Genomic DNA, 14,526 nt, shown 5'->3' on the forward strand with positions numbered 1-14,526 from the left:
TGTCATGGATTAGATTTTGGGACGTTAACGGCTAACCGTTTCTGAATAAATCCCAAAAAGTTGCGGAAAGAACGTGTCAAATCCATGGTGACAAATGTGGCATTGGCAAAGGTATGTGCTCTACCAAGTGGCAGTTCTAGTTTCCTGTGTAAAAGCAGATCTGTGGTATTTATTCACATCAGTAGGTATTGAATCACTTTCTACTTTTAATGAAGTATTTTTAACAACAAGATTTTATTTGTAACTGAGAACAGAAAAGGCCACTTGAGTACAGTTTGTCAGCGCTGGTTTGGGTTTTAAACAAGACATAGCTGTCTGTGTGAGCACTGTTTTGTTTTTAACCTTTTTTTCCACTTTAACTCCCTTCAACCCCCATTACTCATTCAAATGAAACAGTAAAAAGATGCCATTGACGTTTAAAGAAGTGAGAATGTTTTGACATTTTCAGACTTTGTGATTTAAGCAGAGATAGAAAGAGTACTGATGATTCACAGTCACTTACAATTACCATTATATTGCTTTAAATATACAAATTATAACTGAAAGTACTTAAAAATACACAAATAAATGTACAAAAAGCACATTTCTGACACAATGAAGTGTATAAAAAATACAATAAAAGCAGATGTGAATTGTATAAACAGAAGATAAGAAGTGTATAAAAAGATATTTGTTTAAATGGAAAATTAAAACTATTAAAACTATTAAAGCCCCCAATCTACTATAATTATCATTCAAATATCAAATTGTAATTTGAGCATTTGTATTTTGTAACTTCCACCACTGCTTCAAGGGAAAATGAAGATGAAGTTTAGTTAGTAACCTTTCCTTGAAAGAAACCACCCTTTCCCCTTCTACAGCCTTGTTCATTGTTTCGTAATGAAAGGTTGACACAGGTAATAATCATCAGTCTTGCTCATGTTGATTTTTGCCACACTGTAGCAACACTGAGCAGGATATATGTGTTAATATTTTAGCTCCTTTGCCGAATAAAAGCAGTAAAATCTCTTTTATAATAAAAGTACTGCAGAGTGAGTTCTCTGCATGTAATCCATCCCCGAGAAGCAGCCACTGCGCCGCTACACCCGAGGAGCTTCTTTAGGGTTAATTGCCTTGCTCGGGGTCACTGCCTGTAGTGGTGACCTGTCAAGAGTGGGATTCAAACCCACCTCTTTGACACACTTCGCCACTCTTCAAGTATCTATATTTATTTTTGCTGCACTCCTGTTGGAGACTCCTGCTCTCTCTCCCCGAGGAGCAGCGCCACTGAGCAAGCTCCCCTTTGACCAAGAACAATATTTTCCTGAACGGACTCCACGGAGGAGACGCAGAGCAAACAGCTGTAAATAACATGCAGCACGTTGGAAAGAGGAAGTCACAGCTATGTAATGGAACGTGCACCAGATTAATTATCACAGGTATCTGAACTTGCTTCCAATAACATCCAACAACAGGACCAATGTCGATCATTCTGAGTGCCACAGGAATGTCATCCTTATAAGGCCAAGAAAGTCCAATCATATCCCAAAGGTGTGACTGTAAACAGGCTTTCCACAGTTTCAAAACTTATGATTTTCATATTCTGCAGTATTACAACAGCAGCTTTGAATGAATCACATTAGCAGGTTTAAACACAAAACTTTAAGGAGTTGGATTTTCTAATAAAACTATTATAAAGTATTGCAACAGCTGTTTTGTCCAACTAATTATTCCATCAGTACATTTGGTAGTTTATGACTGGATTGATGTGTTTTAAAATGTCGTCACATTTGAAAAACAAAACCTGGAGGGATGTACAATCCACAAGCAAAATATATTCCGTTCCAGTGAGGACTGGAGAAACCCCCCAAAAATTATTAAACTTGACTCTTATTAGAGTCACTACATCATAAGTTTAGATTTAATTAAACTTCAGGTGCTGTTGAAGACAACTACTAACCTGATGTTTTAGGACTGGGCGAGGCAGTAATGCAAACTGCTACATCACCTCACATTTTTAATATTTCTTTTTTGTTGCTGTAATCATCCATCCATCTTCTGACCCACCGATCCCAGCTGTGTTTGGGCGAGCGCAGGATCCACCCTGGACAGGTCGCCGGTCTCCCATGGGGACAACATGCAAACTCCACACACTGCGTACTTGAACCCACAACCTTTTCGCTGTGAGGTGAGCGCGCGCTAACCACTGTGGCCCAATTGTAGTCATACAGTCACTTGTGATTTTCACATCTGCCAAGGATGAAATAAAATAATCAGCGCATATTTATGTTTGTATGTCTGTTTGCAAGATTACATCAAAACTACTGCAAAGATTTTGTCGAAATCTTCACCACAGATAGACGTTAGGCCATGGAAGAGTCCATTTGATTTTGGAGGTGAACTGGATTCTGGATCAGGATTTTATTTTATAGGCTTTTAAAGATTACGTCAAAACTACATGAACCTTTGGCGGATGCCAGAAATCTCTGATTGATCTCGTCTATAACTCATTCAATAGATTCAACTGTATTTTGTAGTGCTTATAGTTTTGTAAAGATTTTATTAATTGAATGTTGGAAATACTGGCCTCTGGCAGCAGTGTGTCTTTTTCTATTTGACTTATAATTGTAAAAAAAAAAAAAAAAACTGCCAAAAAAAACTAACTAAGCTTAACAAAGCAATTAAAAAAAAAGAAAAAAACCAAGCAAGCTTTAAAAAAAAGATAAAGTTGCTGCTCATCCTGAGTTGAATTAACTCGGTGGGCATTGAAACGGTAAAGACCGAAGTGGACGGTCATGTGATGCGACGTGAAGAAGTGGTAAACACAACAATGAGCATAAAACAGATGTGTGGAGTAAAAAAGGGCAGAGTGTTTATTGGTTCTCAGTTCTCACACTTGGCAGCACATCACTCTTGTATGAGGTCACAGCGCCGACCACAGTCATGACACAGACACGCACAGAACCAGGTAAAAGGGCGAAGGTCAAAGGTCGTCTAAACATCACCCCGTCAACGTGGATGACTGGAACGTAGGCGGCTATTGTTGTTGTTGATGTTGTCCTTGGTAAACAGTGAATGATGCCTGACTTGTGCACGGGAGGCACATATTCACACTGGTTTCACTTCTCCACCAAAATAAACCAAAAAAAAAAAAAAAAGAATCTTCATCTCAACTGTTCAACATTGTTACATGACCGTGAAAAACACTGAATTCAGAAGGTGATTCACTCAAAACAGGTACAATTGTGCATTTGCAGCAAGTGTGGTCAGGTTGAGGGAAACAATGAAAAGTTGTACTCTAGAAAAAAAAACTAAAAAACACTTTTCATTCATTTGAATTTTCTACTCTCACCAAAGAAAGATTATCAAAGGGAAACGGTGCGAGTAGTGATTGGCTTTGAAATTCAAAAACATGACTCAAGTGAAACATCCCAAAATGAAATGTGTTCCAATATTTCTGACCATACACTATACAGAAATGATGCTAAAAATAGAACAATGTAAACTCAGGTTACAGTGAGGTTTTTACATGAGCTTTTCATGAAGAGAAAAAAAAGTCAGTTTGTCATAACCAGACATTTCTCAAAAATGAATGAACCTTGAAAGACGTCCCCCAAAAGTGCTCCTCAGCTCTGGCTGGGTGTGAATCCCTAAAACCAGAGGATCCACACGTATTTCAATACGTTTCCATTTCATGTGTGTTTCTCATCACCATCAGTGAACATCAGATAAAGCAAATAGGGGAAATTGTTTAGGACGCTGCCCGTCAATAGAGCTCAGCTTCTTCTCTCCAGTCATTCAGACCCCCCCAGAAAACTTCAGGCTTTAGTTCTTGCAAAGCCTTTTAAATCATTGCAAGGCGATGTCAGGCGTTCCTGAAGGTTGAAAGAGAGTAACGAGCATCCGCAGACAAACACAGGCAAACTCTCAAATCATCCACCACTACCTCCGTCTCACAGCCCTCTTTCGATTTCTGACTGATCAGCAGCATTTAAAGACTGCTCGTCATCCATCCAACTTTTCCGATTACCCCCCCAACCGACGTGTGTGTGTGTGTGTGTAGTGTGAGCTGGTTACTCTCACTGCTCAGCAGTGACGGCAGCCTCGGGGGATCGCCTGATCCAGGCTCGATTTACAATGTCTTCAAAAAATATTGAGCAGTACGCACAGGCACGCGCATACTTGCAGTGACCGTCTTTGGCTTCCTCATTCATTCCTCCACAGGTTCATCCACCATCACGTCTCCTTTAGGAATAATACAAAGGACTGAGCATGTCTTCAACGACACTGAGCGGAGTCTTCCTCAGCAGCGAAGTTAGATTGTACGTTAGATTGTGTTGAGGGCCATTTTAATACATGGGTGTGTTACTATGGACTGGACATAAACCTGGAGAGAAGGGCTGCCTGCGAAGCACTTCAAAGAGGAACCGACCAGCACGGATATGTTCATTGCTGCATTCCCTCGTCCAATATTGAGTGACTGACACTCGTTCTGACTTCAACGTGATGCCATGAACAGACGGGACAGTTGCTTCCATGTACTACAGTTCCTCCTGAACACAGTACATGTGGAGCAGTGTGGGATCTGTGATACCGGGATAAAGATTGTGTAAACATACAATGTAAACAGCTGCTTTAAAAGGTCGATTTAAAGTTGATTTCAGAAGAGTAAGTCGCCACTTTCTTGCCAGTGTTTTTACAAAAACAAACGGCAACAGCCTGTGGCACACTGAAAACTGTCCCAGGTTTTATGCACTGAAACATCCTTTTGCCTCCACTTGACAAAACTGTAGCTCTCACCCCCTTCTAATTTTATCCTTTAAAAAAAAAAAAACAAAAAAAAAAAACGGTGATGCAACTTCACTTGGCACTAATTACAACCAAGGTGCTTATGCTATTTTCAAATCAGATACGACATTGTTGAGGGCCTAAAACTGACATGGGTCCTGGTTAACAGTACAATGGGGCAAAATGGGGGAAGGAAAAAAAACAAAAAAAAAAACATGGGAAAAATAAAATTCACGTGTACACGAAAAAAATCTGAATAAATGTTCCATTAAAGAAAAAAGAAAAATGCAACAAATAACAAAAAAGTAACATTCGAATGTAACAGACAAAACTACATTGTCGTGCAACCATCTACTACATGGTAATACTGTGAACTGCACCATACCTCCCAAAAAGGAAAAGAAACTAACAACACAAAACAACACAAACAAGATTTAAAATAGACTTTGTATGGCTCCAGGTAGCTTTGCGAGTGTCTGCTCCAGACCACAGGCTCCAACCATGGTAAGCAACGAGGAAGGGATAAAATCACGTGTCATGAGTTCTTGTTGCTTTTAGTCGTGGACTCTTTCACAGTTTCAAGTCTTTAGTGTTTGGTGTGTGCGAGTCCGGTGAACCGAGCGTTGCCTCCCTGAGCCGGCGGAGAGCAAACGACACTGGAGAACAAAGTGATGCAGAGCTGAAAAGTAGTACGTCCTGTTTACCCAACCGTGAACTTGTCTTAGCTTAGATCCTGGGATTATCGTACCAACAGGGAACACGGACAACGGTGTCCAAAGTCCCCCCAACCAATGCACGCACTCACACACACACACACACACACACACACACACACGTACAGAGTTAGTATATATGACAAAAAGCAGGGCTCAGTTCTGTTATAAAAACATTCAGAAGGAGTGGGAGTTGTTTCTGCTGGAATTGATTGCAAATCAGAGCCCTTACATTAAGAATGATGGAATCAAATAGGTGTGTGTGTGTGTGTGTGTGTGTGTGTGTGTGTGTGTGTGTGTGTGTGTGTGTGTGTGTGTGTGTGTGTGTGTGTGTGTGTGTGTGTGTGTGTGTGTGTGTGTGTGTGTGTGTGTGTGTGTGTGTGTGTGTGTGTGTGTGTAATCGAGTGAGTTTAAGCCAACGTGACTGAAGAACTAAAAAGTGTGACTCAAGTGACTAAAATGTGTTTCTAAACCCTCCACAGTCCAGTGGGTCGTTCCAATGCAAGTGTCCGTGTTGTGATTGTGTGTTCAGTCGAATAAAAGCTGGAAATCTTGCATTTAAGCAGGGACACAAAAACATTGTTTACTAACTGGGGAAAAACAAAACAAAACAACCCAGCAACAATAAAAGTGAATATTGTTTCCGTCCCTTTAGGGACAATTTGTGAGAGAGAAGAAGTCAAAGGGGCACCACCGAAGTGCCCAACAAATGACGAGGAAGCAAGTGGGAGACAAGAGCAGTGGTGCAGGTCCGTGTTCAGTAGTCAATACATCCAGACAGTCAATTCCACCCACACCACCTCGCATTCTCTCACACACACACACACACACACACACACACACACACACACACACACACACACACACACACACACACACACACACACACACACACACACACACACACACACACACACACACACACACACACACACACACACACACACACACACACACACACACACACACACACACACACACACAAAAAGCAGGGTACTCTGGTTAAGGCAGTGGTGGCAGGTGAGGCTGCAGTGAAGCCAGGGCTAGAATTGGAGAGTCTGCAGTCAGGGCTCATGGCAGTGAAAGCTCCCACTTCTGAGTCGGCGCTCCTCCTCCTCCTCCTCGACTGGTTCCTCTGCCGCCTCTCCTTCGCTCAGTCGCACTCCCCAAGCAAAGGTCACTCAAATGACATCAGATTAGCTGGCACCTGTACGGAAAACAGAGTTATGGTAACGTGCGCCTGCTGGTTTTGCTTTGATAGTTGCGGGATTGCATTTAGCACATTTTAAACGTATCTAACACTTTTAAGACTTCACATATTCTAGTGTACAGAAAGGTTCAATTTCAGGGTTTGACACTTTGGGTGTGTTCACACCTCACATTTGGGTTCAAAGGAATCCTGCTACGATTGCTGTTCAAAAGTTCAAAAAGCAGGTCTGATTGGATTAACCTCAATAAAGAAAAATTTTTTTTTCTTTGAATCTACAACTGTACATTTTTTTAAAAATATAACAAAGACTTGTCATCACACTTTACATGAAGCTTGCATTTTTCATATTTTTGTTACCTTAAGCCAGTGGTTCACAAATTGGGTGGGGTGCCCCCTAGGGGGAGGTCAGTGCCATTACAGCTCAAGGATATGATGACCAACATAATCACTACATTAAACATTTACAAGGCCACTTTTTATCTGGCTGTGTAAAGCGTTTCACAGTGACAGCTAGTGCGTCAGAGTTTTTTGTCTCGCTGTGCCGCCTGCTTGTGTTTTTAAAAGCCATTTTTGCACAGAGAAGCAATTTTTAAAACATGTTGAAAAAACAAAACCGTTTTAAACTTTATTTAATGTGTTTGATATAAATTTCAATAATTTGAAATATGCCCTCAAGACTCTATAAAACTAAAATTAAACAACTTTTTTTGGCACATGCTACTGCAGAGAATCAGAAATGAACAGAATCCCAGTAATTGAGAATGTATGGCAGTGAATGAGTCTGTAAAAACTTGATAAAAGAAGGTCTTGTTACTGTGAATGTGCTCCGGTGCAATTTGATTAAAGTCTGATTGGAGTGTGGACGCAGACCAAAGAGCGTGACACCGGACAAACAGCACTGACTTCAGAAGCGCCGTAGCCGATGCAGTTTATTGGAACCGATACATCTAATATCACATTTCCTATTGCAATCTTTACTCCTTCACACATTTTAAACACGAGTCGGGGACTTTGCAGAGGGTGAAAACCCACAATAATCCAACATACCATGTGCAAAGTTGTGGATGTTTTGATGCAGAATAAACTTCACAGCAGCAGTGCACAGTGCGTTTAGTTTACGTCTTTTCAGTGCGAAACGAACAGGACAACAAGAGCATGAACTCCAGACTTAGGAAACAAACACTACCTTAGTTATGGTGGTTAATGTTTTATTTAATGAATCATGTGATTAAGTGGACTCTATAATTATTGCTGTGTGTGTGTGTGTGTGCATACCTGTTGCCTGTTGCTCTGACAGGCTGCGCTCAGATGTTTGAACCAAAGCAGAGCGTTCACTCTGTTCCCGGCCTGGTACTTGTAGGTGTTACCTAGGCAACGGAGACAAACAGCAGGAGATCAGCTCCCAAGTCTCCCGTTTCCACCTGCAGCCTCGGCGGCCTGGAAAGATGGCTGAAGCCTCGCTTGACCTTGGCTCACAGGACCAAATGAAAACACAGTCGCAGCGAAAAACTTCAGATCGACGTCAGATGATTCACAAGCGTGTGCTTCAATAACTGAATATAAATAAAATAAATAAATAAATCCCAGATTTAACTAGCAAGCAGTGACTTAAATTTACAGGGATGGTTTGACCCTTTGTGACCGAGCACTAAAAAAAAAAAAAGCATCAATGGCAAATAATACATTGAAATCACCTAAATATGTCTCTTAATTCATCTTCGTCTTTAGGCTGCTCCCTTCAGGGGTCGTCACACTGAATCTAGGAGCCACCGCCTCCTCTACTGTTACCCCAACCATGTACACCTCTATGTTCTCCTTCACTACACCCATGAAGCTTTTGAGGTCTTCCTCTTCTCAGCTTCATCGGAGCTGTAATTGTCCTTCTAATTGTGTTGTTCTTTCTTTAAAAAAAATAAAAATAAAAAAATCATCTGCTCTTTCACTCTTGCAGCCGTCCTTCTGTCACACATCCGCCCGGACACTCGTCTCCACTCACTCCATCCTGCCAGGACTCTCGTTCCTGTGCATTGCTCGTGATGGTTAACTCCAGGCTATTTTTCACCTGCGCTCTCCTCTCATAGTCCACAGAAGCTCATCGGTGATTCAATGTATTGTCTATCACCTGTGCAAATCAGGAAAGTAACTATTAAATGGGTTTATCAAATCGACCTGTATATTCTAATATATTGCCTATAAATGTAGTGACACAAGTCTTCCTCTGAAATTCACCTGAGACGTTGATAAATAACTGTTTTTTGGAAACTGTTTCTCGGCCGCTTGAAATGGGCCTGGAGATGCCATACAAAACAGACTACACTAAATAATGTCTACAATTCAATATCGCTCATTCACCATGGATCTGCTGGTAAGAGGCCTTTTGTGATGATAATGAAAGCATGAAGCTGCAGTTTTTCAGTTGCTCGGGGTAAAGAGCGATTCTATATAGAAATGTCATGTTATTACACTAAAAGAAAAAAAATTATTGATATAAAATGATATTATATGAAGGTGGTGACATTGTTCTGATGTGTGTTGATAATGACATTACAATCATTACTAAATGCTGCCGTAGTGGACAAAACTATATATTCTATGTATTACTATTTGCAATATAACAGTAATATAATCCGGGACTTTCCTTTAGTTTCTACTGAACATTGAAAGTCAAATTATTGTGTTGGTCTGAATATAAAACAGGCTTTTTGTTGTCTAAACGCAGGTCTGAAAAAGTGGCGTCTGTGTAAGCAACAGCCTGAGGACAAAGGGTTCTGTAAATTGTAATCCAAACTTTAACCAGGAAACTTCTGAAGGTCGATAGTTGCATTGCTAACCGCGAATTGTGTCTAGGTCCCGTTACTGGTGTTTTAACAGCAGTTGTGTAATTCCATGTGTATTGATTGCCTTTATACAGAAAATAAAATTCATTTCTTCATTAAAAAAATAAAAAAATAAAAAAGCTTTCAAACCTTTTGCCAAAAATGAAAGCGGGGGTGGTCTTACAATCAGAGTCTTATATTTGGACCAATATGTTTTTGTACAACTCTATGTTCGTGAAAGAAAGTACTCTGTCATTGAATTGTGACGTTTTAGAGTCCTACAATACATAAATTGCGTTTACATTTTGAGATCGGTTTTATTTCTTTTGCATGATTTTGGAGCTCCCCCAGCATCAACATCAATTCATCAAAGAGAAAATGAAAGCAGGATTCCTTCGTGGATGTATTACATAAAACGACACAAACTACATAACCAGATGGAACAAACATGCTAGAAAGACATAACTTAAAGACAAAATGTCCACTGAAGAGACGTCTTTGACAGAGCTATCGAGAAGCCACATCCCTGGAAGTGAACCGGAAAACACTGCCGACAGAGCAGATTCACATCAGCTACAGGTTCTCTACAGGTTCTCCACAAACGGCTTCATTTAGGAGGACATTTTTGAAGTTACGGTGTCGAAGAAAAGCAGGTTTGAAGCAAAGGTTAGATGATATGTCCTTCAAAGGGCCAATTTTCACTTTTATACCAGATCCACAGCACATTTCAGATCTTTATATTTTTACTTGAATTAAAAGTCTTACCTTTCAAATCAAACTTGATTTAAATCACACTTTTCAGACATTCTTGTAGCACAAAAACCTTTACAGACATTTGAGACTGCCGTGAGACTAGCAAGACTACTAAAATGAAAAGAAATTGAATTAAAACATTGGCTACATCATGAAAATAAAAAGTTAGTAAAATAATCAATAAATTAAAAGCTTAATTAAAGAAGATGAGACTGCTTTTAAAAACACCAACAGTCTCTGAGGCCCTCCGGCAGGCTGTTCCACAGATGTGGGTCATAGTGACAGAACAAGGCCTCACGTCTTTGATACTTGTGGAGGGAAAAAAACCTCAACATTTTATCAGTTTATTTTCGCCCACAAGTGCAGTTTTTGTACTTATTCGATCTCTACTAATTTGGCACTAATGAAAACTTCACTTCAGATAAAGATCTGATGACTGCTGCGAGTGCACATGATGGTCATGATGGTAAAAAGACTTAAACTTGCCGAAGTTCACACTGGTCACCAGTACAGGTCACTTTTGAACTGTTCTGGTGGTCTACTTTCAGAGTCTGCTCATTTAAATCTAAATCGCCGTTGTTCTGCGCGTGTGTGTGTGTGTGTGTGTGTGTGTGTGTGTGTGTGTGTGTGTGTTACCGTGTTCAGAGTCAGTCAGCAAGAAGACATCAGGATGCTCGTGATCGTCCGCCATCATCGCCATCAGACCAACCACACACACACTCTTACTGGATATGGACTTGAACTGCAGAATAAAACCATTATTAGACATTCCTTCTATTAAAACTTTAAAAGACATTACAACATGGGTTTTCTGTGTGTTTCTCCATATTGTATGTGTGCTTCACAAGGTTCTCATTACCCTATGTCATCGGGCTCATTGTTCAATGAGTGCTACCATCTGTCTGTTCGCTTGACACGCACGCACGCACGCACGCACGCACGCACGCACGCACGCACGCACACGCACACACACACACACACACACACACACACACACACACACACACACACACACACACACACACACACACACACACACACACACACACACACACACACACACACACACACACACACACACACACACACACACACACACACACACACACACACACACACACACACTCTAATTGTTCGTCCTGCCTATTTCTCCTCCCTGCTCTCCTCTGAGCTTCTGTACTGCTTCAGTGCATGTTCTTGTCAAATACCCATCCAGCCAGCTTTTTTTTTTTTAAATCCTTTCAAAACCCCTGAAAAAAAATGTGTCATCGGCTGATTTTCTATTCTCTTTGTCTAAGGTACAAAGCACACAGAAAAAAAAATTTGATGAATCATTACAGGATTTCCTCTAAGTTTATTTGGTAGTCACGTCTGTCATGAGACAGTAGTGGCTATCATGCGCAGTACATTTTTGAAAATTGTTTGCATTAGGATCATTTTGTACATTCACTCGAACTTATATGAACAGCTGGAGCTGAAAAGGAAAACATCCTCCTCTGTTCAAGCATGCAATGCCTTTCTAGCTTTCCATCACTGAAGCAGAGTGAGAGACAATGAACATTTTACTTTGGGAGTGTCAAACTCATTTCAGTTCAAGTGCAACCTCCATTTCCATTTGATAACAGGGCCCAACCATTAAATGACAGCATAAAACCCTTCCAAAAACACCCTGAAAACATTCTCCTTTGTTTAAGTGCAAAGCGGTACTTTGTGTTCTGCAAATGTTCATACTTAAAAAACAAAACTCTCAACAGAACCAATTATGGGAAACCAGAATTTTCTTCTTAAAAATGTTCTGAAAATTCTTCTCATCACAAAAATTCTCCTCAGATTAATCTTGGTACAAACGTCATGCATGTTTTCACAACTTAAATCTCAATGTATGGATTGTGTGTCTACGCTATTTCAGCAGCAAAAAGTAGCTGGTTTTCACTGTAGCCTCTTGTTGAAATCGGCAACTCTGGGTCTAACTGTTGTGTATCTCTGGTATTCTTACTAAAACTGTGCCCTGCTCAGTGGGAAAACAAAATATAGATACGATATATAAGATTTAGATAAGACGTAGTAGTTACTTTAATAGAAAATTTCCAGTAAGACCTTTTCACTCATTGTAATGCTGCTGAAAAGGCTTGAAAATACTCCGACAGGCTTGTTTTGGCTGGTGGACCATATGTTTAACACCCCTGTTATACATCATTAAATCAAATTTCTTAGTCACTTCTGAATAGAACCGTAGGGTGACACCACTGCCTTAATCAGAGGGTGGTGTGTGTGTGTGTGTGTGTGTGTGTGTGTGTGTGTGTGTGTCTCTCTTACATGTTTTCTCTCAGTGGGCTTCAAGGACTTGGCAGGGTAGTAGTAGAGCTGGGTTCCACAAAGAGCGACCCAGTATTTGGTCCAAGATGCCACCTGGAGACACAAAGGGAAATCTGCTCACACTCTACTTCAATCAGATTGAATCAGTCAAAGGTATACAGTGTGACTTCAGTATTTTAAGAGATAAAGGTGGAAATACAATGATGTGCAGCGGGATTTGTTCAGAACTGCAGGTAACGTCCTTCTGCAGAAACATATAAAACCATCTGGTTCTTGATTTAAGGAGACGTCATCAGCCGGACAAAAGCCAAAACAGCCTTCAAGAATCTGTAAGGGGTTTCTGAGCAGGAAGAAACAATATGCAACCATGCATTAGATACCACGGCCTGCACAATCCGCTAGAAAAACCACAATTTGATGGTGTGGGATGAGCTGGACCACAAAGCACAGGAGGGAAAAGCAGGCAACTCATGCTTTGCATATGTAGTAACTCGTTCTGCTGGAGAAGTGACCAGTGTCTGATGATACTGGTGAGGCTATTGCCAGTATTTTGCAAAGTGTCATCGACACAGGGGCAGCTTCGAGTAACTCAAAATCCTAAACATATTGTTTGACACCTCGATGTACATTGATGTCTTCAGCGATGTTGCAGCATGCACGTTCACAGTTTTAACTGGCACGGCACATATACCCTCAGCAGTCACAAAAATCTCAATAATCCGGATGATCCAATGAGCCTCCCACATGGCTGTAACCCAAAGCTTTGTAGACATTGTCAACACCACTATCAGAATGTGAAACAACATTTATTAAAGTGACTTTTACTGATAACAGACCAGCCAGTGTAAATATTTGAAAAACTTTCTGATCTAACAGGATTCTCCACTCAACTATCTTAAAGGTCGACAGCAAATGATTGAAAAAAGAGAGAAAGTCTCCAGCATGAGGCAGTTATGATGGTGATGGATTTGGTGTAAGCAGCAATGATCCATCCTCATGTCAATGGTTCAGGCTGCTGCTGCTGGAGTGCTTTCTTATACTTATGTGTTCATGTTGCTCACCATGTCCATCTCCCTGAGAACCACGTTCCAATAGTTTCTACCAGCAAAGTAACACATCAAATCACAAAGCTGCAACCATCAAACTGGCTTAACAAACAACAATGGACTCGACTTTCCTGCACTGGCACAAACCTCCAAAAGAGCACCTGTGGAATGTGAGCAAATACACCACCCACATTATGAAAGTGCAGTTGATTCATTCACGAGATCTGTAAGATGCCGTCACATCAATATACAGCATCTCTGTGACATGAATGAACAATGAAGGCAGGTTTGCAAACAAAAAGGGGACCAATCTACAAACTTCCCATTTTATTGGTAGTAAATATGCAACTGCACAATGACTCTGTTTGTATCTTAACTTATAGTCGTCGTTGTGTCTTTCTTACGTAGGGATTGTTAATGCAGCAGCTGCACAGCGGTGTAGTGGTTAACACTCTCGCCTTAACAGTAAAGATGAACCCAGATTGAATTCTGTGTAGAGTTGCATGTATTCCATGTCAAATGTTTTCTCTGGGTATTCTGATTTCACAAGAAAACAAGACAAGAAAAATTAAGATGTATGCGCCCGACAGTTCTTTTTCACAAAATTTGTGTTGAGATTTTCAATATATTTGTCACTTTGGCACTGGGAAGAGACATGAATCATGATCACTCGTTTCTCTGACATATAATTTTGAGGATATGAGTATACAGTGTCTCAAAAAAATATATAATGCACAGTGCACCTAATGCCTTAGTTAATGAGACTAGTAGTCTCGGTTTTGGAACAGCATTCAAGTAAAAAAGAAGTAGAAAGAAGGTGATTTGCAGAACTAAAAGGCCTTCTTGTTTGTATTTGATTAGGTGTTTGAAAAAAAAATAAAAATTAAGACACTAGTTAATAAACT

At 40.4% G+C, this 14,526-nt stretch overlaps 1 protein-coding gene across 2 annotated transcripts in view; it reads right to left on the minus strand.

Annotated features, from left to right (window-relative positions):
• Positions 1-6,039: 6,039 nt before the first annotated feature.
• ralgps2 (Ral GEF with PH domain and SH3 binding motif 2) overlaps positions 6,040-14,526 on the minus strand; it is a 74,124-nt gene continuing 65,637 nt past the window's right edge. Inside the window, exons 18-21 of one of the 2 annotated variants that reach the window (XM_080473266.1) lie at positions 12,576-12,668; positions 10,896-11,001; positions 7,966-8,057; positions 6,040-6,687 (exon numbers count right to left, since the gene is read on the minus strand). In XM_080473266.1, the coding sequence (XP_080329392.1) occupies positions 6,658-6,687; positions 7,966-8,057; positions 10,896-11,001; positions 12,576-12,668 (321 nt within the window). In that variant the 3' untranslated portion in view covers positions 6,040-6,657. The remainder of the gene's footprint in view (positions 6,688-7,965; positions 8,058-10,895; positions 11,002-12,575; positions 12,669-14,526) is intronic. The other variant, XM_080473267.1, reaches the window with a different exon arrangement.

Source organism: Lipophrys pholis, assembly GCF_963383615.2.
Source record: "Lipophrys pholis genome assembly, chromosome: 10".
In the NCBI taxonomy this organism is placed as follows: domain Eukaryota; kingdom Metazoa; phylum Chordata; class Actinopteri; order Blenniiformes; family Blenniidae; genus Lipophrys; species Lipophrys pholis.